Source organism: Zonotrichia albicollis, chromosome 4 (assembly GCF_047830755.1).
Source record: "Zonotrichia albicollis isolate bZonAlb1 chromosome 4, bZonAlb1.hap1, whole genome shotgun sequence".
Classification (NCBI taxonomy): domain Eukaryota; kingdom Metazoa; phylum Chordata; class Aves; order Passeriformes; family Passerellidae; genus Zonotrichia; species Zonotrichia albicollis.
This window is the reverse complement of record NC_133822.1, coordinates 54,428,996-54,456,858: the sequence shown is the minus strand read 5'-3', so window position 1 is coordinate 54,456,858 and position 27,863 is coordinate 54,428,996. Positions and strand designations below refer to the sequence as shown.

The 27,863-nt window shown below is 41.1% G+C and overlaps 1 protein-coding gene across 1 annotated transcript in view; it reads right to left on the bottom strand.

The window, feature by feature from the left end:
• NELL2 (neural EGFL like 2) overlaps positions 1–18,042 on the bottom strand; it is a 136,003-nt gene extending 117,961 nt beyond the window's left edge. The window contains exons 1-2 of the mRNA XM_074539825.1: positions 17,902–18,042; positions 17,600–17,728 (exon numbers count right to left, since the gene is read on the bottom strand). Of these exons, the coding sequence (XP_074395926.1) occupies positions 17,600–17,728; positions 17,902–17,956 (184 nt within the window). The 5' untranslated portion in view covers positions 17,957–18,042. The remainder of the gene's footprint in view (positions 1–17,599; positions 17,729–17,901) is intronic.
• Between the last annotated feature and the right edge of the window lie 9,821 nt (positions 18,043–27,863).

Genomic DNA, 27,863 nt, shown 5'->3' with positions numbered 1-27,863 from the left:
CAGGATATAGTGAACATTTATTGTATACATGTGCCACTACTCTAACAAAGACTTTTAAAAATCCACACAAAGCCTAGACAGATGCAATATTTCTGCTGAATTTGCACATAACATGCATAGAAAATAAAAAAGGCCCAAGCTTAAAACCTCTGGAGAGATAATTTACAAATAAGATGTCAAATGCTAGAAAAATAATTCCCAATCTCCAGAATACATTATACCAAAAAAAAAAAAAAAACATTTTTAATGCACAAAATCAATTCATTGGCATGTGTAATCAACTGTGTAAGAACTAAATCAGTCCACAAGCTTCTTGTCACAGCAATTTGACCATTCTGGTCTACTTGGGACACTAACTCAGGAATAGCTGTCAAGAGTGGACAGCAACAGAACTGGTGATTTTCTTCGGCAGCACTGGAGCTGAGCTCTCAAGTACACCACTTTCAGCTTACACCATTCTAAAAACAGTTTTACTCTTTAAGCTGGACCCATGAAGATGCTGGTCTCCATTAACAGAAACAGCTCATTGTGGCTTATGGATCAGGAATATTTAAATATCTGTTCAGGAAACGCAACAACCTGTGCAACTGTGAAGTCCTAACCAAGTTCCCTAACAGTGTCACACCCAGCTGAATTTCATTTGTTTTACATAAAGGGGAACCCAAAAGAAAGAAAAAAAAAAGGGAAGAAGTTAATTTCTACTAAATTCCTATGATATTCTCATAAGCAACTGATGAAAAAGTATATGCTTAACACCCTTACCCTTAAAGAAGGCCAGTCCATAGATTTATAACTATTCCCCCTCCCTCAGGCCCTTTAACTGGAGCTATTGGGATGCAAACACTGCACTACAGCTGGCCTGTGTTCTAGCAAGGAAACAAACCCTCACCCTCACATGGATCTCTCCAGAACCACCCCAGTCCTCATTGCTGTGTGAGAGGCAGGGGAAACAGAGCTGCCACAACACCCACAAGACAGCAATAATTTATGAGGTATCTTCATGTCACCCTGAATCATTACCTGATCACTACAGTGGATGAGAATTTTCCATCCTTTATTGTATGAAACCTTATCTGGGTACCCTATAATCATCCATTGTGACCTCAGATAACCTTCTTGCATACAGACAACAGCAGCAAAACCTGATTGCATCATGCTGGCAGCCTAAACACTAAGGTTAACATCACACTAACTGCTGCAGTGTTACACTGCCAAAACACATGGCCATTCAGTTTTGGTATTGCAAATAGGTCAGATTATACTTGCTGCTCAAAAAAGCGACACAGCCTTTTGAATTATTACTACACTTATGAAGCACAACATTCTTTGCTCAGGGCAGGCACCAGGTGGATTTCTTAAAAGCAAGATGACTGAAAGGTCCTTGATCTGTCAGATCCATTCTTTTCACACTAACACAAGAGTGCAAATCCCTCCTTCCAATTGCCTTTGAACACTAGCAGTAGGCGCTTGATAGATCACCAGCTGTGCTCAATAAATATTGCTTCAGGCTTCTTCTTGATATTTGTCTCCTAGTAATCAGTTTAAGACCCAACAAAAATACTTCACTGGAACTGGGCTTCTTCCATAACAGCTTGGAAAAATCAAACTGGTATATCTTAGTCAATAATTTGAAGTTTTTCAATAGTTACCTAAAAACCTCATACTGCAAACATTTCTAGTACACAAAACCAAAGGCATATTTTTTTCAACTTAAGAGTGCAAAAATAAGGAGAGAATTATTAGTTTGAATCAGAAATTTGTCTCTAACCACAGTAGGTATATTTTGGGTTCATTTCCCTAGAATATTGCGTGTGTTTGGTTTGATCACCACAATTCACAAATCATTAGTGTCATCACTCCATCTTTAACTTACAGAAACATGAAAGTGACAATTAAAGAAACAAAAAATCCAAACTCAAAGCATGTCTCACTCCTTGTTCAGGCTAAATCCTTTAAGAGCTAACATTGCAAAGCAGCCTGAAAGCCCAGTGAGGAGAACCACTGACCACAAGACCTGCAGGAACTCAGCCCTTCAGAAGACAAGCTCAGCAGCTGCCTGTGCTCCCTGAAGCCCCCGCTATCAGGATACATTTCCCCCCTCAGAGACAATCTGGAATCAGAGCTCTGCAGCAAACACCAACATCACACCAGCATCTCCTGGAGGTGTCAAGAGCAGACAGTGTTATTTCAGTCATGCTCATGGGATAATAATTACTGCACTTTACCAAACACAGCAAGTAACTTTCACCAGGACTTGCTCCACAAGTCCAAAGGACTTCCACCAGTCCAAACAGGGAGTGGAGAAAGAAGCAGTTTTACCCTCTGCAGTCATGCTCTCATCTTCCCTATGGTGACAACTGCATATATAAAAACTTATGAGGAACTATTACAGGCAACTGATCCAGTCTTAACTGATCCAGCCATGTCTCCTCACAAAAAAAAAAAATTTAAAAAAAAAAAAAAATCCACAGCACAAAAAAACCCAAATCAAAACAAAAAAAAAAAAGGTGCTGGAAGTCACCACCAACAAGTTATGGGCAGTATATGGGCAGTAAGCAAGAAAATTTCTATACACAGCACCAGCAACATACTAAATCATACTAAACCACAAGCCATTGACTACCATTCATTTCCAGACCACAATAAAAGAAAACAGTTATTAAATGGAATGAGTACCTTTTCCTAGTAAAGGGAGTGCTCTCAAATTTTTGAAGAGCATCTAAAAGTACACATACAGTATGAACTGAATTATAAAACAAATTCCTGCAGAATAGTCTTTGAAGGAGGCATTCTAACTAATTGAGCTCCACAGTTTGCTTTATGTGCACATAATCAGCTTCTAATAGCAGCATCTATAAATCAATTCTGCATCTGACTGTAGCTCTGCTGAACTATCCAAATTAAATTCTAGTGACTTGTGAGAAGGAGGACTGAAGGCTAAAATGAGGCTGAAAAATATAATTGGCTCAATTTTGTTTCAATTTCCTACACTAGGAGGGATGAGTGTCACAAGCATATATTCATATCCTGTCACGTTCCCATATTCAAATTTTTGGTTAATATTTTTGTAACTAGGGATTTCACACAGCCTTCAAAGGGCAACTGTTTACTTTATATGGTTCTTTTATTTAGATAACAAATATAAACTAGGCTGCACCCAGCCAACCGGGCAGCATTCAAAGCCAATCCAATAGCAAAATCTTCACAAGGCTGACAGAACAGCAGGATTTTAAGGAGAGCACAGTGCATTCAAATTCAGGAGTTGCATTCCTCTAATGAAAAATGAAGTATTAAAGAAGTAAAACAACCTTTATTAGACCAAAGCCTTGCTAGATGTGATATGCATTAAATTCCTCAGTAGAAAGGCTGGTTGTTTTGCTATTTAAACTGATATAGAAGATCAGCTCATAAAACATTTTGAACTACTTTAGCTATAAATTTTTCTATTCCCTTCTCAAAGATTCCCAGTTGTTTTAGAGAGAACAGCAAAAAGAGCAGCTGTAGTTTCCCAAACCTACATGAACCGGAGTTGGATTCTCCAAGGCTGTAGCAAGGAGCTCTGCAAGAGTCTGGGGAAAGGTGTGGCAGTTTCAGCTGAAGTTTAAAAGAGTGCAAGATACAGGGTAAAGACTAACCCTGTAAGACTCCCACTGGGGCCATTCCCAAAGGGTGTGCCTACACGGCAGGGCCAGGAGCACTGCCCAGCTCCCAAACCTGGGGGAACTCTAGGACTACAATTGAAATGTAGGTCAGGATACAGCTAGCTACATCCAGACCTCTGTGCACCAAGTGCCACCCATAAACTGAATCCAACCTGGTCTCCCCAGAACAAACACTCACAAATGCCAGGAACAAGGACTCTAGTAATTACTTTCCCAAGTGGCATGATCAGGACCTTGGGATACCCCCCAGACTGTTTAGGGGACATAGCCCACAAACTGCCCTTGTAGTTTTGACACCCCCACGGTGTGGCATTTCTGCCTTCTTATTTCCACTAAAGAAATGCTTCAGCAAGGATGCATGCAGATAGAAATGCAGTAGATGAGAAGGAGAAAAGGAAGAGGGCAAAATGCTCTTCAGCTGAAACGAAACAATCGAAACAAAAACTGACTTAAAGCCAAATCATTAAATCAAATAAAAACAAGGGGGAAAATGTCACAGTTTGTTCTTGCAGCATTTGGGGAGGTTCCAACTGCCTTTGCTTTGTAGCTTCCTCTGTACTGAATGTCAGCTACAGCTTTGGTGTGTCATCCAGCAAGGGCTTTCCTCCAGCTCAAACCATATGCAAAGTCCCACAAGTCACCATGGCATGACACTGAAGACCAAAAGACCTGTTTCTGAACACATTTTTCCCCCAATTACATTGGCTGTTCATACTTATGTCCTTCAAAAACAGTAATCATATCACACCTGGACAAAACTCTGGCTCACCCATATGCTACATACTTTGATGTTTGAAGTCATTTTGGCACAGCTGAGAACAAGTCCACTGTGGTACAAGAGAAGGGAAAGGTACTGAGAGCCTGGACAACTGGGCTTGAATCAGGACAACTAGGACAGACTTTGCAAATCCGTTACTGCCTGTGGAAAACGACAGCCAAACTATAATATAATTAATATGCCCTGTGAACTGACAATATTACCACTGAAATCTGCCTAGAAGCATTCTGCAAGAGATGATATAAAACAAGTTTGGGGGTGATTATACTCGTGGCTGGGTTAAGCCTCTCAGCTTAGATACCAACCAGCTGCTTCTAGAAAGCAAGGCAAGTCAGATGGGACCAAATTGTTCTGCAATGGATTCAGTACCATGGCTCTCTATCTTAGTCTTACCCTGCACAATGCTAAGACACTTAGACATCTTTCATCTTTCCTTGGGCTGTTGTCCCTTCAGTAAAAAGGGAATCTGCACCAGGGTTACAAGTGGGAATAATTTCCTGTAATGTAAAACAGCCCAGCTGCACCACAAAAGTCAGGCATGCTCTTCCAAAAATGTCACGTCCATGAATAAGGATTTCATGACTTTTGGACTCAGCAGGCAAAAAGTAAATAAAGGATAAATAGTTATAGAACAGGTTCTAGTGACTGTATCTGCAATAGCATATTTCTGACAGTTTTTCAAACCTTTTGAAAATGACATGATAAAAAATCTAATTGCGGGCAAACCAGAACTTTGAACCAACAGGACTCCAGATTAGAAGTCTGTATTCTCAGCACAGGAGGCTGAAACAGCTGATTTGCTAACAAGCAATACAGATCTTGCCACACTGGATTGTTAATAAACAACTCCTATCAAACTGCCACAGAAAATGAGAATGTGCTCTCCTGAACACTTCTGAAAGGAATTTTAGAAATGTATAGATCAACACACAGGTAAGCAGCACACATAGAAAAGCACTATCAGGAATTTTTAAAGGCATACATGATACAGATAACTTCTGTTCCTCATACACCAGAAATACTATCTCTTTCCCAGCAACTGTCATCATGCAAGATACTATCACCAGGAGAGAAGGGGCTACTCAATGGAGACCTATGACAAGTCAGCAAAATAATGAAGATAAAAGACTTCTGTTCTTGTTACTGAAATTCCACTCCTAGGAAATTAAAATGTGTGTTGCACAGAATGCTCTGCACCATCTATTTATCATTGTAATGCTTTCTGGTGATTTATAGGTTACAGGTTATCAATTTTAAGTTGCAATAGCTTTTTTGATTACCAGCTTTTCCTAGCCTATACTTCAACACTATTCTTAAACCGTTTTTAAGGTTTGAAGATGTTTTGAACATGCTCCCTCATAGGTAGAATCACAAACTGCTACTTAGAATTATGTTGTTTAGGTTTTGCACAGCCAATACCGCTATAAATCCTACTATGTTTGAACAAGGACACCGATGTAGCACAGAGTGGGATTTCTTTTGTTTCTTCATTTTGATGGAGATTCCAGCTATATTTAAAAGGTTACAGCTACTATAGCTTTATAAATATATATGTGTATATAAACATGAACTCCCTTTAGGCACAAAACAGCTTTCTAGAAGCTGCTTCGAGAACACCTTGAAACCTGTGGAGAAAATCAAGCCTGCCTTGTTTTCCTTGCAGCTGCCATCTGTGGCATATGCACCTAGTTATGCTTGGTTGCATACTGTCACACGAGCACTTTGTGTCAAAGTGACCTAACAACAAACAAAAGATCACACCAAGAAATGCTGTTAACACTGGGACGTTGAAGAGCAGAAGAAAAACAATGCATCATCTTCCAGCCCTACTAGTACTGTAATAAGGGCATGACACACATGAGAACTGCTAAAAGACTAATTTTATTTTCATTGTGTAGCATGGCCAGGATTTTAACAGCTATTCAATTCACAGCAAAAGGGGAGGACAGGAGGAGGAGAAGGAGATAGTGTTGCCAGCCTTTCCCAAATGAAAGGCAGGCTACCAAAGGTAAACAAAGCCCAATCAATTAACAACAATAAAGTACAAATTTAATGGCAATAATAAATCATGCAAGCAGATTATGCTAGTTGTAGATCAAGCTGCATCACACGCCCTACCCTTCTCTCTGAAGCTATGATGCAGCTCAAATTCTCAAATATATCCTATTGCAGCGGTGAACTATCATACAACGACAGACTGTGTGAGATCAGCACCCACCACAGCACCTCTGAATTAGGATCATGCTTGGTGTAGGCAATCCAATCCCCTCTCAGCAACACACCATGTCTCCCCCTCACTTGGTTCTCACTGTGCAAGCGTCAGTAAGACTTACTCATGCTCTCTGCTCAGTCATGTTCTCTCAAAACCTCCTTTAGTTGTGATAAGTATGCTGTTCCTGAGGACCTAACTCCTCATGCCTGTGTTTCATAGATTCAGTTAGGCTGGAAAGGACCTCTTGAGATCACCTAGCCCAACTGTAATCATTTGTGGATGACCTAGAAGGTTTACCTTTTTTCTTAATGAAGAACCTGTTTCTCTCTCTTGGTAGTGATTTGGATCTCTCATCCTAATTTTCCTTCATCCCTGGCTTTCTAGGGTATCACAGGGTTTTTGCCCTCATTAGGGTTAACTGCCTCCAGCTAACAAAAACTCTATCTTTTAAGAATTTGGGTGCTGATTTCTTTTCACACAACACAATGGTGAGCTTAAGAAAGCATTAATATGAGATCATTTTGTAGATGATCACCACAACCATGCAGTCTGCATGAAAGTTTATCTTCTGACACAAGAGAATGGCCAACAGCCACTGACACAGATAAAAAGCACCAGAAAACTTAAACCTGTATCCTAACAGCAAAAATGGAGCAAGCAGGGCAGGGGGAGGGAGGCCACCAGTGGAAAAATTGTATCTGAACACATCCAACATCTCTGTTGCTAGCCACAGGTGTCCAGCAGCAGACTGAGCAAACAGCAGCAGATGGGGGGAGAAGGCTGAACTGCACTGAACTGAAAACAGAATTCAAGCAGAATTAGGAAGTGGCAGAAACGGGAAGTGGCAGAGAGACCACACCTGAGGGTAGAAGTAGGACACCAATGTCACCAACAATACTGGCATGCTTGGAAAAATCTCTACTCACAGGATATGTATCTTGATGCCAGAAAAAGGAAAGAAAAAGATTTTGAATTGAGAACATCAAAGAGGAGAGATACCAAGGAATACCATACACACAACTCAGCTGTGAGGAGGGCAGACAGGTAGAAAATACATGGAAGGCTCAAGCCAACCTTTACCAGACATTTCAAGAAAGTTGGGGAAGACCAGAGTTCAGGTTTTTCAGAAGTTCTTATTTAAACCAGGTATTAACAGAGTCCATGCTTCTGTGAATGTGCTCACTAACCCTGAATCAGCTACAGGCTTAAACTCATGCTCAGTGTGTAAGCTTGGATGAGTTAAAATTACAATATGCTTCCAGGCTCTAATTTGCTATTGTAGGCTTTCTTCAGCCCAGCATCATCAAAATATATGTAAGTGCACCACAGAACAAGTTTCGGGAGAATACAAAGGCGCTGGTTTGATAATTGTGTACTAAGTGTTTGATGCTACTTTGTGTCTTTGAAAAGCTCTCTCTATCCTGATCAATTTCACCAACACTCCCACTCTCCAGAGTACAGAAAGACTTGAAGGGTCATCCACTCATTTCTTAGCCTATTACCTAACAACTATGTACAATAACTACAGCGTAACCTGAAATAAAATGTCTAGGAAACATTAGCTATCTTCTAAAAAAATCAAAAAGTATGGAGATTTCCACCACTTCTTTTCAGCAGCTATTGCACGATCTAAACTAGTTCACTGTGAAAGTCTTCTTTTATCTTAAATCCTCTCCATCTGTAGTATCATTACATTACTCTTACCTTTAGCTCTTTGAATACTAAATAATTCCTTCATTTTAAACCATTAAGAATCTTCTAATACTAGACACTTATCATACAAGACTTTTGTCATTTCTTGGACAAGCTGTACATGCTCAAGTTCTTTCAAAAGCTTTCTTACTAAGCCAGACCTTTTGTTATTGTATAATCAGGTTTGCTGTTTTTCTCTTCAGTCCCTGCAATTCATTGATATTTTTCTGAAATGCAGAAACCCAGAGTGAATGCAATAACCCAGACACAATTTTTTTAAAAAATTCAACCTCCCAGATCTTACTCCCATATGCTTTCCTTATGCTAATGGTGTGTGCAAGGATTCTTAATAAGAGCAACACTGAACAGGGTGCACACGGTTTTCCTCAAGTCAACCCTCTTCCTTCAATGAGAGCTGAGCAAATCTAGGGACTATTTCAAGTTCAAGACATATTAATGTTACAGAAAATCTTAAGACTGTCTTTGGAACAGCAGAGGCACAATATGCAAATGCATGCTTAGGGAGCTATTAAAACACAGATTATTGACCTCAAAACTAGAAAATATCATTTGGAACCCTTCTGGATTATTTCACAGCTGTATCTAGAGACTGATGGATATCCAGACAGAATCAAGGCTGGTGCATGTCATCTTTGCTTTTAGGATAAACACTATGGATGTAACCACCATCTAATCATACTTAAATAAGCATTTGTGCTGGGGAAATTGTATAAACATTGCTCTAACAGAGTATAAACATTGCTCTAACTCTACAATTGGAGGTCTTTTTGTTATTATACTCCATGTTTTCAGAGAAGGAAATAGCCACTCAAATTCCACTAAAAGAGTTCTCAGTTATGGATCGCTAGCAATATTGATTGTAATGGCTCCCTTGGAAACATTACAGTCTATCATAGCAATTTTGGTGCTGCAGCAAATATGTTAATCTGCTAAAAGCCTCCTGAACATTGTGTCTTTGGAAGTGTCTCTCAGTCTGCTGGTTCTTCTAAACCGTGCCCATTGCTTTAGCACCTTGCAAGAGGCCAGAACTATGAGCAGCTACTCATGAGATGACTCAAGCTAAAAGTCAGTTAGTTCTAAGTTTGTGTGTCTCTCTGAAGTCATCAGCATCACACACACACCCCAAAATCAAAGCATGCACCAAAAAACCAAAAGCAAATAAAACGTTAACAAATAAGAATTTTTTGCTGTGGAATTCTTCAATGTTAAAAATGGCTACAGAAATTTTTTTCAATCTGAAATATCTAAGTGAGCATTCATAGTAGGTGTTTATTGTGGAAAAAATGTCCAGGCAAAAAAAAAAAAATTTAAAACCAAAGTATCCTTTCTTATATTTCTCCTCAGATTATCCTGAGAGGAAATGATTTGGACAATGCCAAGATGGAAAAATATAGCATGTCTTAAACATTGAGACAAAATATAGAGGAGTTTAGGCAAAAACAGATGGACACTAAAAAAGAATCCAACAGTGAAAAATTCTTTTTCACCCCTTATTCAGCTGTGCCTTAGTAGCACAGGTAGGAGAACACAGCTGCTCAGTGGATCTGCACCTCGGCACAAAACCAAATGGGACCAAATATAGGGAAGAGTCACTACAAAGAATTACAGTTTTCTGTGACAGCTATATAAAATTTCCAGCCCTTACCAATGGTTTTAAATAACTTATGAACTCAGTGCTGCACATCCCTTAAGACTCAGCGGAAGCAGTGAAGTTAACCGTACCTGGAGCTATTTTTCCAAGGTAGCACCTGTATACCCTGGAGGATACAGACTAGAAGAACATAAGCTGGGGAGGAGGGGAGAGTAGAAAACCTATTTCCCACATCTTATAAGCAAAAAGTAGAGGGAAAACACACATTGTGATTGATCTAAAAGGGACGTGTAGGAAATGCTGCTGTCCTTTGTGGCATCTCACTGGAGAATGAGCCATTCTGCAGTGGAGGAAGAAACCAGTAAAAAAAAAATTAACCTTGCAAGTCTCAGGCACACTTTGTGACTACAGAAGTATGCCACAGCAAAAGTAATTATATAAGGGTAGCAAGACCTCATTTTCCCCCATCACTTCCTCTTGCTAATGCATTCCTCCCCCAGCAATATGGAAAGATGCACTTGACAGCTACCTAGAAGGGTCACTGTCCTCTCTCCCAGAGCACAAGGGCTGCGTTCTCTGTGGCACACAGGACAGAAGCTGTCCTGCTGTCAACATCACGTCTTTTAACTTCAGCAAACACCACTGCCCAGAGAGGCTGCCAGGTGAGCAGCCATCTGCACCTGCCTGCCCCTCACAGGGATATCAACATGGAGAGAGGCTCTTTGGCCCCACTCCTCCAAACATCAGGCCCCTTCTCACAGCACCAACCAGGGCTCTGCCCCACATCCCCACACAGACACCACTGTAATGTATTCCCCTTCCAAACGTGCCTTAGAGCTGTACATCTTACTCATCTTCAGCTTTCCAACAAAATGCCAGCTGCAGCCCTGAGATAATACAAGCCCCAACAAGGATTTTGTACTTGCAATATTCTAGAAGAGGCCTCATTGTAAAGGCACAAAGAAGCAAATGCAATTCTGTCTGCCCTTAGTCAGTATGAATCGTTTGGGGCAATACTGAATATATAAACAATACATGGTTATTTGCATTAACCTGAACAACCAGACACTCATTAAAAAAAATTTAGAGATTCATCATTGTCCCAGTAGAAAACAGACCCCCAGGGACTTCACTTTATTGCAGGTATCAGATACAACTCTGCTGTGAAAAGCACAGGCTCAAGTCCACAAGAACACAGTAAAACACAACATTGCTTTAAATTGAGTCACACCCTGCTGATAAATAAATGCAGGTATTAATTCACTCCAAAGGCTGAAGTATCAGAGACTGGAGATGTCAGCTGTCATACCAAGCCCAGGCAAAGCCACCAAAGTCATGCTGGAACTTAAACTGAAAGGTGACAAGAGCCCATATCAAGACACATGGAAAGAGGTGAGAGTAGAAAAAAAACAGGGAAAAAACCCAAAAACAATCAAACAAAACCCCAACAAAACAATAACAACAAAAAAAGCCCACAAGCAACAAACAACAAAAAAGCCAACCCCAAAGGATTTAAATGCAATATTTAATCTCTGAGATTATTACCTTTCCCTCACTAGAAAAAGCCCACTGCAGAAAACCAAAAGACAACTAAACAAAAAAAAAAGGACAACAAAGTAACACTTTGTGTAAAATACCTTTCCTTGGGATGAATAATGACAATTTTTAGAGCTGAACATAAAACAACTTTGTTGCTTAACACTTATACTTCTGTGATAGTAATGCCAAATACACACTCTCAACAACAATATTTATTAGAAACTTTCAGCATAAAACAGATGCAATCCCCAAATGCCACAGGCCAAGTTTTATGCCATTCCTTAACATTATTTGTGTCAACTCTGCACTAATGACTACATTCAGAGATTACAAGCTTTTCTTCTCTCGGTTTCTGTATCTGCAATACTTCAGGTTCCTGATCACTTTCCATTTCTCAGCCCTACCCTCTACTGTACCATTACAAGCATCAATCAGAAGCTCAAGATATTAAAGTTTTTCTTCCATAACTTGTTCCTCTTTATTTTACAGATAAACCAGCACAACCAGTTAGCAAACAACACAGTCTCCAGTTCTGGGTATTGATGAATATTCAGTAATGGTAGTGCATCATAGTTCTCCATGCATTAAAATTCATGGTTTAGGATGGAAAATTGATGCAGGACCCTCACATGCTATCTCCTTTTTTGGGCAGGGTCTTCAAGCAGCAGACAGTTCCCAAACATCTCTTGCTACAACTGCTCCTCCTGCCCAGAAGAGGTTGAGTTCTTCTGGAGCAAGGGTATGTCTCAGAGGAGCAGCCAGACCAGCAAAGGCAGCCCAGCTTTTCAGGGCTCTCCTGCTCCCCCCCAGCACCCAGCCTGGCTCCCCAGCAGCATTAATCACAGTCCTGGCAGTGCCCTACCACAGTGGTTACTGTTTGCACAGGTGCAGGGGTGACTTTAGAAAGATCCAGAAGTGAAAGGCAGCAAAGGGAAAGCTTATGCTGTTATTCCAGATACACCAAAACCTTTCTGGCTACCACATTGTCATAGAGCAATTGCTCACATGAGGCATTTCTAACATCAGAAAATATGCCAGTGCCTACAGAAATTAAACTTTGATTAAAATGTCTGTTATCTACAGATGATCTCTGTGATGGAAGTCCCACATTTTGAGGATTCAGTGCTTCTGAGTAAAAACAGTTTGCATGCAAGACAAAAAAAAGCTGCAGTAGGTACTCACTCTGCAGTCAGCTAAGACAGTTGGCAAGGCTAACATCCTCATTCCCAGCTGTCTGTTACCACTCCTCTGGGAGATGGATACAGCTGGAGAAAGGGGATTTTACAGCACTGTAATCCATGTCACTGCAGTCAGCCAGGTTTGCTCCTGAAGCTGGCTGATCTTGCCATCAGCAGGCATGGGAACACTGGGATAATCTCTTGCTTTGGAGGAGTTGTGGGGACAGTAACCTCTAGCTTCTGGGCAGTGATGAGCAGCTGGGAACAGTAATATTTTCAGCAGGCTCAGCTGGAACCTGGAGAAAGCATCTGCCCACAGTTTCAATGACAGGTGGCAAGGAAAAAGCAGTGTGTGTTGTAAAGTGCACAGGCAACGTAAATCCTATTTCTGTGACAAATTTACTCATCTCTGCTTTTAAGGCTTTTTTTAGCTTCCTTATTTAGTAAGCGTCCAGAGATGACATCATGAGACAAAACAGAGTGAACTTTCCAAAGGGATAGAAGATAGAGTAATATTTTCTTGCTAGTATTTTAAAATAACACACTAACAATCCACTCATACAACAACAGATTACACATCACTTATACCAAGAAGCCTGGTTTAGGGGTGCTTTTCTTTTCTGCCAGCATTTTGTGCCAGCCAGCACCAATTCAAACAACAGTACTGCCGAGTCCTTTCATTCATCCTATTGACAGATTAAATTATTTTCTGGTGTTTCATAGCACATCTTGATCCCCATCAGAATATAGCATATTTTGCCTCTAAAATTGCCCCTCCTCTGAATAAATTCCAAATTCTTTATTCAGATACATAATCTCTCACATTTTCATTACTGACACGTCCTTTTTATCTTTTCTTTAAATATATGTCTCTGTGTTTGTAACCATCTGACTACACTCTCCTGTCCACCTTTTAGCATTCCCTTTGAAGAGAATATACACCCTTAGATGGGCACATACTGTCCTTACACATCACCTGGGTTTCATTTGTGTTGCCTCTCATCCCTTGATTTACAGTGTACTTTCCACCCCTCTCCACTGGTGTTGGAGGCAGTTGGAAGGGTCTCCATTACTACACACACACACACACTCTTTGGACAAAGACAGCCTGATGAACAGTATCTGCTCTCAACAAAGAGACCCAGAATGACTACTGAAATACTCTGTCTGTAAAATACATATAATACAGAATTTAAAGGGAGGGTGACAAAATGTAATTGCCTAGTGAAATGTCAGAGACCAAGTTACTCTTGCAGCCCCCCTTTAGAGTGTCACACCTCAGAACACCATTTCCTACTGCCAGTTGAAATATCTGGCTTTACCGGGACCTTGCATGAGCTTCACATTGTATCTCCTAGCACAGACTTGAGTCAGTCATGCAAAACCTTCCTCATCCTTCAGCCTCTGTTGTTGTGGTTCTGTCTGCTTCTTCAATTCCCCTGCAGTTACATATGCAACAAGTCCTCTTGAAGCAATATCATTTCCATATTTACATAGGAAAGTAGCTACATTGGACTTTCATCTTAACCTATCTCCTCAAATTGCATTAAAGTGGTATCCTTACAAAAAAGAACTATCCGAATGAAAACGTGTATTTCTCCAAAAGCCCTTTTTAACAACATTAATTACACTTCAGTCCACCCATCTGGTTTGGGCTTTACCCAAGTGTCATCCCTGTTTTGCAAAGGGAGGAACAAAGGTGTTGAAAATTTCACTGACTTACATAAACAGTTGCCAACAGAGAGACATTAGTGACACAGATATTCTGACTTCTGCTGCTCTGACCAGCAGAGGAATACTTTTCCTCTCAACATATTTTGACATAATAATATCTGCTGTTGGCTAGAAAGTGCTGGCAGATGTTCACATACAGCAACACTAACATTTTTCAAGACTTCCTCCTGTTTTCTATTCATAATTGTATCTTCCCACAAGCTACACTGGAACATTTTACAATTACTCTGCAAATCAAATTTCCAGAAAAAGAAGTCCCTGCAGCTAACTAGACATAGATTACAGTGGCATTCTGTTGCTGCCATTCATGACAACCAAGGAGCACCAGACACCTAAAAAGCTTTAGAATCCAGCACCTACATCTGCTGAAGTCAAGTACACACACAAACACAAAAAAAGTTCAAGTAACAGCAGATTTCAAATGGCTAACATTGTTTCTAAGTCACGGCATGACACAAGACTGTATGAGTATAATCTAAATTATCTCGACTGGACAGTGCCAGACTAAAATTACGTTTAAAGAGTAACTGCTTACTGTCTTATATGACCTATAAATACAAGTACCTTTGAAAAGTCACTTACACAAGGGAGAATTTGCCAGAACAGCCAATCAGATGCTAAACCCCTATATTGAAAATTGATGCTACATCTAATTAAGCAGTCAAAACTGACTTTTTGCCTAGAAACTAAAGAGACTATTCTGCTTTAACTATATATATAATTTTCCCATCATACATCTTTAATTGTCTATTACCTGTTGGCAGTTCAATATGCCACATTCATAATTTCCTTCTAAAATAGAGAACAGCATTTAGGATTTCTGAATGTAAAGCTTATGTAAAGTAAGGCTTTAGAGAATGTGGTCTATCAAAAAGGCAGCATACTAAAGTGTTGTAAACACATATATGATACGAGAAAAGATTCACTATCTGAAGAAACCAAGAGGCAAAGAAAGGATGGATCACAAGTTGGAGCTTCCAGAGCAAGTTCATAGATCACTTAAAGTAATTTGCATTTTGCATGTCTTGGACTAAGGCTTCAGCTGGAATAAGGAAAAACCCACACAGACAAACCAAACTTCAAGGCAACACACACACGTATTTGAAATTCACACACTGCAAATACATACATTAAGAGGCACACATTGCAGCAATGTTCCTAAAGTGTCAGTTCTAAGAGCAGAACAAAAATGACTAAGTGGACCCAGTGATCTGATCAAGGAAGGAAATTTCTCTATTTCTAAATGCAAGTTCAAAAATGAAAATCTCTCTGCTCAGTAAGGACCCAATTTACTATAAGAAAATCAGTAGTCATCTTATGCAGTAGCAGGGAAAATTATCTCCAGTCCTGCAGGGCATTGAAGACTTCCTAAGGGACACTGAGTGACTTCAACCACCATTTAGCCACAAGTGTTTTCATCCTTGTTATTTCTCCAATTGTTCTCAACAAAATAAAAAGGCTGCTGGGAAAATTTAAAATTCCTGTCTTCTTTTGTTACAAATAAACTGCTAACCCACTTGGGAACTATGTACATTTGTAATTGCAAAGAACGAGGGAAAAACTTGAAAAAAAGTAATTCTTTAGTAACCCAGTAATTTTTTGTCCTGACACTGGGAGAATATACCAGCAGGTCTTATTTTTCCAAACCTCAAATCCTGCAACCAACTTCCCCCCACTCCTTCACCCCAATCCACTGTAGCACAATGGGGCTTCAACTCAGAACAATGCCTTAAAAATTACACCTATTTTAGGACACGACACCAATCCCACTGGCACACAAATGCATTTCCATGCTAAGCAGCAGACCCCTTCACAAGAGGTCTCTGCTGTGCAGCCACAAGCTCATCACAGATGTTTAAAGCCAGCATGTGCCAGTGCTTCTCAAGGCATATGCCCATGTGTCTCCACATTCATGTCCACAGTGACACATGCTGGCAGCTCCAGGGAAGAACACCACCAGAGGTCACCTTAAAAAAAAAAAAAAAAAAAAAGCCTTTGGCAACTATTAGCTTCCTGATAAATTATCTCATTAATGCAAACATGAAAAAGATATTGCCTTTCTAGATCTTATCTCCCTTAGATCATAACTCTCCTGTATGTGAAACACAGCCCCTTGCCTGTTGCACTAGAAATCACTTCAGATCCAAGCTAAACTCCTGGCATGACATAAGACACCAACAATGAAGTTCCCCTATCTTTAAAGTGCAAGCTGAGGTGGAGATGTGCTTGTTTTTCATCAGATGTTGAGCCACATTCCTTCTTCTCGCTTAGTCATAGATTATAAGGAGCATTTAATAATCTTTCAGAGTTAAGAGACTTGCTTCTAAAGGCCAGTTTTAGGCTTCCTTTTTGTTTAAATAAGGCAGACTTGTTGGGTTTTTTCCTAAAAATATTGTTGATTCCAGCTTCATTTAACGTATCAGTATGTTATTAAAGTGTAATTCAAAAACACACTGACAATGAGCAAGTGTATGGAAAGTAACCAATGCCAATATATTCAACAAGATATTGAGAGGTATTTCACAGTCTTTTATAAATTACAATATAAGAAAGCTTAATAATTTTAATAATCTCTGATAAAACCCCTGAATGTATTTTTGGAAGAGAGAAGACTACTATTTTATGTCTATTCCCACTATTAACAAAGAAACAATCACAAGCATTAAAAGAGACCAAAACTCATTCATTGTTTCTCAGGAGGGGTATGTCACAGAAGCGCCAAAGGGCCACTTTCCATTGGCACAAAAAAGGTTGTTCTTATTTCAAGCCATCTGCCTCCCTCCTCCGGGGCATTTCATTTCAACTTTTTGCTCGACTCACATAAAACTTTCAGTGAGGTTTTCCTTAGCTGGAACTGGGATATGTTTAGCGTTTCCCAAGTAAAGCGGTAGAGTGGGTGGTGCTATTATTCATCACCGCACCCCACGACTCACAAACATGCCATCTGCCATCCCCGTTCCTGCTGTACTTTAATTAAGCGTCTACCAGTCAAAGAAACAAAAATGGGGTGAGAGGAAAAAATTTTATGAAATAATGAGAGGGGAGCGGTAAAGAAGAGTGGAAGAAAAGCGAGTAGGAGGGGAAGGTACGGAATCCCGAAGTCTCAAAGCGAGCAAGCCCGTGGCGGTGGGGGGACCCGGGGGGACGCGCCCCGTGCGCGGCACCGGGGCCCGACGGCCGGGGCGGCCGTACCTGTGAAGAGGAAGGCTTTGCTCCCGTTGTGCAGCCCCGGCACCTGGCGCACGCCCTCCGTGGAGCCTCCCAGCTGTAGCTCGGACAGCACGTCGATCTGCAGCGAGGGGTCCACGCCAAAGCCTGAAACTGACCAGAAAGTGCCGTCACCCACCCGCCGACACCGCAACTTCCCGAGCATCCCCCCAGCCCCTCCGCCGTCCTCCGCACCTGCGGCTGCCCAGGGGCCAGAGCATCGCCGCTGCGAAGCTCCGCCGGCCCCGCTCCCGGGCGCTCTCCCGGCGGGTCCAGCATCCGCCTACCTGGCCCCAGGCAGAGGAGAAAGCAGAGCGTGCTCAAGCGGATGCCCGACTCCATGGTACAGCGATGCGCTCAGTCCATAGTCCCCCGCTCCGACTGCTGCGAGCGAAAAGCCTCCGGGGCACGGGCTGGGTCCCTCCCCGCCTCACCGAGCGGCGCGGACCCCGCGCCGCCTCGCGGCGCGCATCACGGCGGGCGCCGCGCCGCCCCGCGCCGGCCGGAGCACACAAAGGCGAGGGAGGGTGGGAGACGTGCGGGCAGCGCAGCCCTCCGCCCGCGGGCAGACAATGGGGGAGCCCGGCGGAGCCTCCCGCCGCCGCCGCCGCCGTGCGAGCGAGGCCGCGGCAGCCGCAGGCGGCGCGCCCCTGCCCCGCAGCTCCCGGCCCGCCGCCGCCAGGCGAGCCCCTCCGCTGGAGAGCAGCCGCAGCCTCCGCCCGGCTCCCAGGGCAGCGCCGCTCTCCTCCCCGCCGTCCAGCGGGGACAGCGGCGGCGGCGGGAGTGGCCGCCGGTTTATGCCACGGCCACAGGAGCCGCCCACCGCCTCCGCCGGGCCGGGCAGGGCTGGGCAGGGCCGGGGGAGGCGCCGCCGCACCGCCCCGTCCGCCGGGGGAGCGGGAGCCGGTGTGGGGGGATCCACTGGGAACTTTGAGGGGAGCGGCGGGGACGGGCCGGGTGCCCCCGGAGGCCGCGGCTGGCAGCGCCCGGTCGGCGCTGGCCGTGACCCTCGGGGCGCTCCCCTGCCTGTCGGCAGCTCTCGGCCGCCTGTGCTGAAGGCACCACTTGGTTCCCGTGCCGAGGTGGTGCCGTCCAGGGTCTGGCGAAGCCTCCGGTCTTTGAGCACGAATAAAAATAATTTGGGAAGGGGGGGGGGGGGGGGGGGGAAGGGAAGAAATCAGGACGTTTGCAGTAGCTGACTGAGAGGGGGATGTACCGAGCTGGCGCCGGGCTGACAGCGGCAGGTTCGTTTGCCCTGTCGTAAAGGACGATTCTACACAGCGGTCCTGTCCTCTTTAACAAACCCTCCTCCCGCCCCAGCAAGTGACATTTCTGTGTCGTACTTTGTGTGCTTATAAAGGGGGCTAAGAATAGCCTTATTCTTTCCTTCCCTTTCATAGACTCCCAATGTGCAGGGCAGAAATCTCTTGTTGCCAGTTTGTCAAATTCTGCGGGATGAAGGACTGGGTTTTTGGTTTTTGGTTTTTTTCTCCCTAATTTCATATGCATGTCAGTAAAACCCTGACGTCACCTGGTGATTCCAGTATTGTATATTGACCTCCCCCAAGTTCATCCTCTATGGTCTTTGCAAATGATAAAATCTTTACAAGTAACCTTTCACATCTTTCTCAACAATAACTATGAAGGCTAAAAGAGAAAGCAGTTCTTTCCCTCATTTTTTTTCTCTCCCCCAAGACAACCATGGGAGTCCATGGTAAATCTCCTTTGTGGACTAAATTAACCAACTGAGATACTAACCACCATACTAAGCAAACACCTTCTTTCTTATAAGAAAGAAAAAAAAGAGAGAGAGAGAGGAGTGTCTATACATGAAAGTGGGAAATGCAATTCATCCCTCAACCCAAATCCAGAGCATAGGCATTAGAGTTCAGTTCCAGTGTGCCCAACATGCATGTCACCCTCAGAAGAGCTACAGGCTTCATCTCCAGCTACTTCACATTGCAACTGGTCTGAAAACAAACAAAAAAAAATAAAGGAACCCTGCTGTTGGTACCACCCATGTAACTGGTCACACAGCGTCCCTGATGTTGTATCTTGCATAGTCATCAGTGACATCCCACCCCATGCCAATCAGTCTATCCCCTCTTCTGCACCAAAGCTTTGTCTCCAGCCTGTTGCCAACATGGAATTGTGCTTCCAAACTCATGAACTCCACTGGCTGCCAAGGCAGTCTTAACAAAGGTTTCCTTGGGAGAGTTAACAGGCGACAGCCACATATCACTGATTGTTTTCATGCTATTTCAATCACATTGGTTACAGATAAGTCAGCCAGAAGCAATTAATTTGTGAAGAAATAGGTTCAATGTCTAGAACAATAATGGTGCATAATGAGCCCCACTGCCAGTTGGATCAAGCATACAAGTGAACAAAGCAAAAGAGGTAAACATCTGCCCAAAGTCCTTTGCAGCTGCCAGCAGACAGTGGCATTCTCCATTTGCTGAGGCTGCCAAAGCAACAGGAGCATGTAAATCAGTGGAAACCCATCCCTTTAATAATCTATTTCTTTCTCAAAAGATCTCCAAGGAGTGGCCACTCATATTCACATATATGAAAAATCACTCAAAACACCATCCAGACTGCTTTACCTATTCCCCCAGATCTGTGTGGAGCCTAGAGCAGATATTATACACATTACATGGAGCCGTGTTTCTGCTATGTTAAATTTCAATATTCAGCTAACCAAGAAGTGAGCAGAAATAGATTTCTACTAACACAAGGAATTATTGATGATTAAATGTTTCAAATGCATGCCTAGCCATGGAATCGCTTTCTGATCCCTCTAAAACCAGTTTCACAGTTTTTGGAGGGCCTGTCCCTTCTTAAATTTGAATAGTATTAAAATGCCTGAAAGAAAATGGGTTTTATACTTTCAGATGGCTGAAATGCTGTTCCTTTTGATGGAAATTATGTGTTTTAGCCAAGAGAACTACAAATACTTTATACTGAGGCTCACCAGAATCTAGTCCACACATGGAAAGGTGGACAAACCTAAGAAAATGGTGCAGCATATGTCTCCAATAACCATGCATCATAGAAAGTGTTTTCTATGTTAAGCAAAGTTTCTGTCTAAAGAAGCCCATTTCAGATCCTAACCCTTACATGTCTCAGCAATTTCCAAGGCTCTCCGAAGGCTAGATGTCTTACAGGTAGTTTGGGTTTTATTTGGTTTTGGGAGATTTTTGATTGATTGATAAGGCTTTTTTTGAGTTGGTTTGGGATTTTTTGTTGGTTTGGTTGGTTTGGTTTTGATGAACTAAGATGGTTTTTACCCATGCTCAAGGTGAGATTACTCAAGGAAATATCTGTAGAAGACAAGAGTAATCTTTTGCACTTTTTATTCTTGTCCTAGGGCTTTCTTTGAAATACCACCTGGTCACAGGTATTACTACACGTACATTAAAACACTTTCTCTTAACCTTCTCTTTACAAAACCTCTTGGATGAAATGGCATCCTGTAATCCCATAGCGATGGACATGTCAACAATAACACAAACACATTTTTTCCAAGTGCAAGCAAAAAGGCTTCTTGAGGAGACAACCCTGGAATCAGTCACCATAATCTTATATTTACAGCAATTTTCATATTAAATGAGGAAATAAGGCATGTGTTGCAATCCTCAAATTCATGAATGGTTACATTGTAAAACAGAATTTCATATTTATTATGCACATATTAATTGCAATCATATTAATTGCACTCATATTAATTACACTTATATTAATTACACTCATATTAATTATAGGTAATAAACTGAACGAAGTAGAGCTCTTAAAGCATGCAGAAGCCAATCCTACACCAGAAAAGCATTACCTTTCTTACTGCAGCTTATGTGGGTCTATTTATTTTTAAAGAAAAACATGAATATTTTATTCACAGTAGTTTTATCCATGTATTTCTATGCTGGAATTGGGATAGTCCATGTGAATTTAAGAAATACATAAGGAATTGTCACTGACCTACTTATAAAACACTGATGCAACTTTTTTTCTGAGAGTATATTGCAAAACACAGAGTTGTTTACTCAACACTATAATAGTGCTTTAATGCAGCATTTATACAAAAAAATATTTGTAAAACATGATGTTCCATAATTAATACTTTTTGAAGTGGAACAAGAAGAATAGTCTGTTGTCACAGAGAAGTAGCTTTTTAATTGAGTAAATTCGATACTGCTGGGCTTGAGGACTTTTTATTAGTTACAGTCAGGGAAAATGCAAGAGGCAAATTATGTTGCAGCACTTTCTGTTAATACCCTTCAATGTAGACTTCTGTCTTCATTATATCATTATGATCCTCGTTTTCTGTCTATGAAAACAGTCATATGTAAAAATGGTACAGTTGTTGGGTGATGTTTAAAATGCCATGAGGGACTTAAGTGAGACCACCATACCCATTTTTACTAGTTTCCTAAATGATGGCTTCAACAGTGAAGAAAAAACTCAGATGCTGTTTTTGAAGAAACCCCAGTTGTTTATCAGACAGTTTTTTCTTGCCATTTCCTGATGTGAACTTCTTTTGTGGTACTCTCTCCCTTCAGCACACATCCCCTTATATTTGTATCTGTAAAGCACAGAAGACTGTGCACAGTCTTCTTTTCCCAATTCCCCAGATGCTTTCTGCCCTTTAGCAAAGTCCTCTCGCACAGGTGCTCTCTCTTTCCCTCCTTCTCACACACAAACTTGCGTGCACAGCAACTGTTTTGCTCATCTTCTCCTTGCAATTTTTTAGTCTTGCAGCCCCCCTGAGGTGAGAGCTAGTACCAGTATTAGCATCCAGCATACTGCAGGCTACACTCTGGCTTTCTGACCAGGAGAACTTGGGATTTAAATCCAGCACTTGGCAAAGCCCCAGCAGAGACTGACAAACTGAGTAAGCTACACACCCAACGATGACAGCATCAGCCCTGCTAAAAAGCTTTGGCATCAAAGGCATCCCTCTCAAGCATGCATCAGCTGAGGAGGCATCACCCAATTTTAGCTGCAGTTATGAATGTTTCATACTGATTTGATATCGCCCCACTTGTAATTGCAAAATTTACTTGCTATCAAAAATAGAGCTGTGAAACAAAGACTATAGCTATTTGAGGAATACACCTTAAGTCTCAGAATGCTTCATGCCTTCCTGGGGTTTTACACCATCTTCACTAGATTATGCTTCACACCCTGAGCCTAGGGTTGCAGCTTTGGTGAGTGGACTGGTGCAGTCAGCAGTGGAGATGCAGCACTAGGCAGGGTGGAAATGACGTGGTGGTTTTACAGCCGCATTCTTCTGAGTGCAGAAAGAGAAATGGAGGCAATTACATCAATGAGAGGTAGACATAAAGGTATTTTTCAGAGTTTTCCCAAAGATTCTTGTTTGAGTCAAGAGCAAGGAAGAAAGTCTGCAAGTGTTGGTTGCGCTGTCTTTTTCCTAAATTTGAACTTGGACACTTCCGAGTTGCAAGGTCCCCACATTAACCGTCCTTGCTAAAGTCTTGTTTTTTATACCAGCTTTGTTTTCTTCCTCCAAGAGAGTGCACATCCCTTTGATGTAAGGTAGAAGTGATAGACTGCCCTGCTGGCAGCCTTCACACATTATGATGCCTAAAAATGTCTTTTCATCGAAAATGTCAGCTAAGATTGCTGGCATTGTATTTGGCACATGGAACCATATAAAAGAGAAGAGGATAGTTCATGATCAAGATTTAATTATCTCAGTTCTGTCTGTCCAGATCACAATAACAACTAGGCAAGATTAGAGTTAAATTACCTTGACCTAACTGTGCTCCATGCTTTGATTATTTTCTCATCTGAAGAATTATCCCCTATTAAAAAATGAATCAGCATATCCATCAGAGATATTTATGATAACAAAGCTGGAGTGAAAAGATTTTAATATTGTATGTTTTATTTTTGTAATAGAGAAAAATATCTATGTAGTCCTCACTATAGCCAGACACAGGTTGGAGTATGAGTCCCTAAAAGAAGGTGGGTGTAATTTCATTCCACCACCTAATATAATAAGATAATTCTATCTACAGGCACTAAAACTGGGAGAGAATTCCTGGTAATAGAAGACTTTCTGTAGAAAGCAAAGGGAAAACACCATCTAGTATCTGAGAATCAAATTAGAAGTCATATATATTTGATTCTCTAGTATCTGAGAATCAAATTAGAACAAATTCATATTTGACAGCAGAATTTTTAATGACCAGCAAGAGGCTCAAGGAATCCTCAAGGCATTCTCTCTTTTATTGCCATTAAAAGAAGATGCCATTTTAGAGAACACAGGTTTATGTTCGACATATACACACTGGAGAAATTTTTTACAGCTTTAAGTCATGGTCAGAGTCAGTGGAGAGATTTCAGACAGCTTTGGATCAGGGGCCAAATCCAGACCCTGTCCCAAGACCTCAAAAAACAAAAACTCAGAAAAAACAAGGGACACTTGTGATGCTGGGCTCTCCTTTCCTTTCCATGTGCTCAAGCTGCCATATCTACAAATTTGACAAAGCTAACACTGATAGCTTAAAAACATCCAGTCTGCCTGGTGTGTCCTGAGTGGGACTACTGTGGAACAGTCATGATCCATTTCGTTTTCAGTTGAGCTAAGCTAGATTTTGGCTCTTGCATGTAGAGAGAAGAAAAAAAACAGTTTAAAACATGGTTGTGACCTCAAACATACAAATTTTACATCTCCTAGTATAGTCTAGTATTGGAAGAGAAAGTATCACAGGATCTCGTAAACTGCCTGACAAATAATAGGCTTTTCAAACTTGATCTGTACAGTTTTCACACCCAAAGTTATACATAGTAGGCAAATGGAAATAGTTTCAGTGATTCTACCAGTCTATCAAATAATTAAGAAGGCCTTCAAATAATTAAGAGGGCCTGGTGTAGTATTGTGTATTAGCAGTAACAGTATCAAACTCCAATTCTTAAAGGACTTTGGATTTCTCCTGCCTGAAGAGAAAAATGTAGAAGAGAGGGAGCAACCTGGGTAGGGGAGGAGGTGTTTGCACACTGGTGCAGACACCGGAGCCCTGTCTGGCTGTCCTGCTGGGAGAGCTCTGCAGCCATGTCAGCTCAGGCCCTGCAGTGCTGGGACATGCAGGGTGGCTGCCAGACACACAGAGGTGCTTCAGAAGAGCACTCTGGCAGTGCCTGGACTGGAGATTTCTGAACCCTGTGTCACTGCAGAGACTAAACATGCCCAGTCTCACCAAATCTCCCTGCAGTCAAAGGGAACCCTGACTTGCATTGCTAGGAAGAGGAAACGCACACCATACCTCCGGCCACACTTCCTGGGTTAGTGCTACAGGGATAAAAGAAGCTCCAATTCCAAAGAGCCAGAACAGTCTGGTAATGAATTTGATACAAAATTCTAGAGTGTAAGCGTTACATAATTTTGGCATTGCTTTTTAAGCTGCAAAATTTAAATTCTTAATTCAGGTAGCAAAATCATTACTGAATATGATACTAAGCAAATTCCATTGTTTAAATTTTTCAACAAACAAGAGGAAAAGAAAGATTTCTACCTGTTTGTTTTTAAAAATTATCATTCATAGACACATATTTTAGACCCCATTCCTTGTGCCCTGGATAGCAAAAATGCTTGTAGGGCTAGGATGACCACGCTCAAGTACCTGCTTCATCTGATTACAACTTATTCTTCATCCTGCTTTGTCTCGACTGCTAGTGAGAGCCTGACTCTTGAGTTATTTCTAGCAGAAAATTATTTCATCATAAAACACTTGATTAGTCCTAATCTAAGTGGTCTGTTTTTCAAAAGTCTGAGTACTAGGCATTTCTCATGAACATAAGCTGTAGTTTTAGTCATTACTTATTCAAGCATATATAACTTTGAGTTTGTGTATTTTAACAGGCTTGGGTACGGGAGGCAGACTGTTAATCGGGACAGATGTCTTTGGTACATAACCACTGATGGAAAAACAACTTCAGATGATGGAAATTCCTTGCCTTCTTGTGTCTGTGTTCTAATAACAGTGTAATCTTGAGAAATAAATTAGACATGTAAAATAACATCTTGTTGAATGAGGGGAGGAGGATTCATCGCAGGCGTGCAAATAACAAATGTTAGAGAGATGCAGAAGGGAAGGGAGAAACCAGTACTAAGCTGGGAAGAAATGAAGCAACTGTGAGTAAGGAACTCTTATTATAAGGGAATATCAAAAGATGTTCAATGATTAGTTTGTTTAGAAGAAGATAAAGGCAAGAATCAAAATGTGCTACCTAAACCACTGAACAGAATTCAACGTGTGTAGGAGAAACTGACTCTGAGCACACAAATTCTAGATCTGAGTAAAACAAATCCAGTGCTGTAAACACAGCACATGCCATGAATCAAAATGATTAAGCATGAAGAAATACTACATGTAATGGAGTTCATTAACTACTGGATTTGTTTCAGAGAGTATGGTCCCAAGTACAATAATTACTATGAAAGTAATTATGATTTATTTACATTAATATTTACCTTGAAGCTGATAGAATTACCAGCCTGAGTGAATGAACTCATATTCAAGATCAATACCTTGAGCAAAATATCAGCATTTTAAGATAAAATATCAGCATTTAAACCAGGTCCTTTTCTCCCAGAGAAATAATTATTTTTTTAAATGTTATGAATAACTTTAGAGTGGAAGCTATTTATAACCTGTGCTTTAACAGATCTCCACAGTTCAGAACAAAGTAACAAGGGAAGGCATAGGATAATTAAATGGTAAAATTCCAGGAACAATTTTTATCCCCAAAGCATCTTTCAGGAAAGGATACTCAAAGCATAGCAAATAAAATGGAAGATTTGACAGGCAAAGTACAACTCATACATTAAGCTGAACCTCAGAAAATGTGCAAAACCAGTCAAAGGCATGATGATAAAGAAGCAATGCAAGTAAATCAGATATGGAAAGCTGCGTAGGTTTACTGGACTGCTAAGTGTAAAGAATTAAATCACAGGGTGAGGAAAGATTGCAGTGAAGGTAAATTATTCATTTGGGAGTCAGAAAAGAAGGGCTTGAGAGTGAATATTTACTCTGAAGTTACATGCAATGATGTGAAAGCCCTATTGGGTAAAAGATATCAAAATTATCAGTGGTGTAATAACTTCAAAAATATATGTTCCAATAACTCATAGAACCAAATGGAATTTATTGGAGACTGAGGAAATCCTAAGAATGGAGCAAAATTTCAGCCTACCATAATTTATCATTAAAGATATGTAATTCATCATTAAAACAGCCACTCTTCTGGGTAACTGGAAAATGGCCAACACTGTAGCAATCTTTAAAATAGCTCTAAAGAATGACCCTCAAAACAGAAATCTAAAAAGCCTTCATTCGTTAATGGACAAAATAGCTGAGAAAGTCATTTAAAATACTTATAAAACACCTACAGGTGGTATGTAGGAGAGAGGGAAAAAATCAGGATGAATAAATGGCAAGTCAGCACTGCTCAGCAGAGATAAATTGATATACTTATCAGTGAGGATAAACTGTGCTTTTCTAACCTGTTCAAATGTTACAAAGTGGTGGCAAAATATTGACTAAAAGAGAATCACATGATATGCATTTACAGAGACATTTGACAGTATCATTCACCACAAGGCTTTTAAGGAAACTCAGTAGCTCTGGGGTAAGAGATAAGGGTTTTTATGGGTTAAAAGAGAGAGAAAAAGATGGGGATAAACGGCAGATAACTGGGATGAAAAGGCGGTAAGAGTGTGGTGCCACAGGAACTGTGCCAGAGGATCACTGCTGGGATTAATTCCACTCTTTCTTCAGCCCCATCTTTATTAATGACCAGGAAGAGACAGAATACAATGAGATGGCAAAACTGCTGACAACACAAAGCTGTTAAATTAGATAAAACTAAGGTGTCTGTAAATAACTCTTGTGACTTGTTGCAAAGCTAGCAACAGGAAAGGAAATTATGTTCAGCATAAGCAACTGCAGAGATATGGCCATTAAACAAACTGCTTAAGCTGCTTATACTCATTAATAGGGTCTGAACGAATTATGGGAGAGCCTTGCTGAATTGCATGTAAGAGAGAACTACTATATTTTCTTTCTTATTTACAACTAAATAAGAAACTATTTTACAGGGACTATTTTACAGTAGAAAATAATACAAAAATTCTCCTGCTTGTCTATTTAAATAGTTTGGATTTCATTTTTTCTGAACCTTTCCTACCCTCTGAGTGGTACTCCATACTCACAGTGACATACCA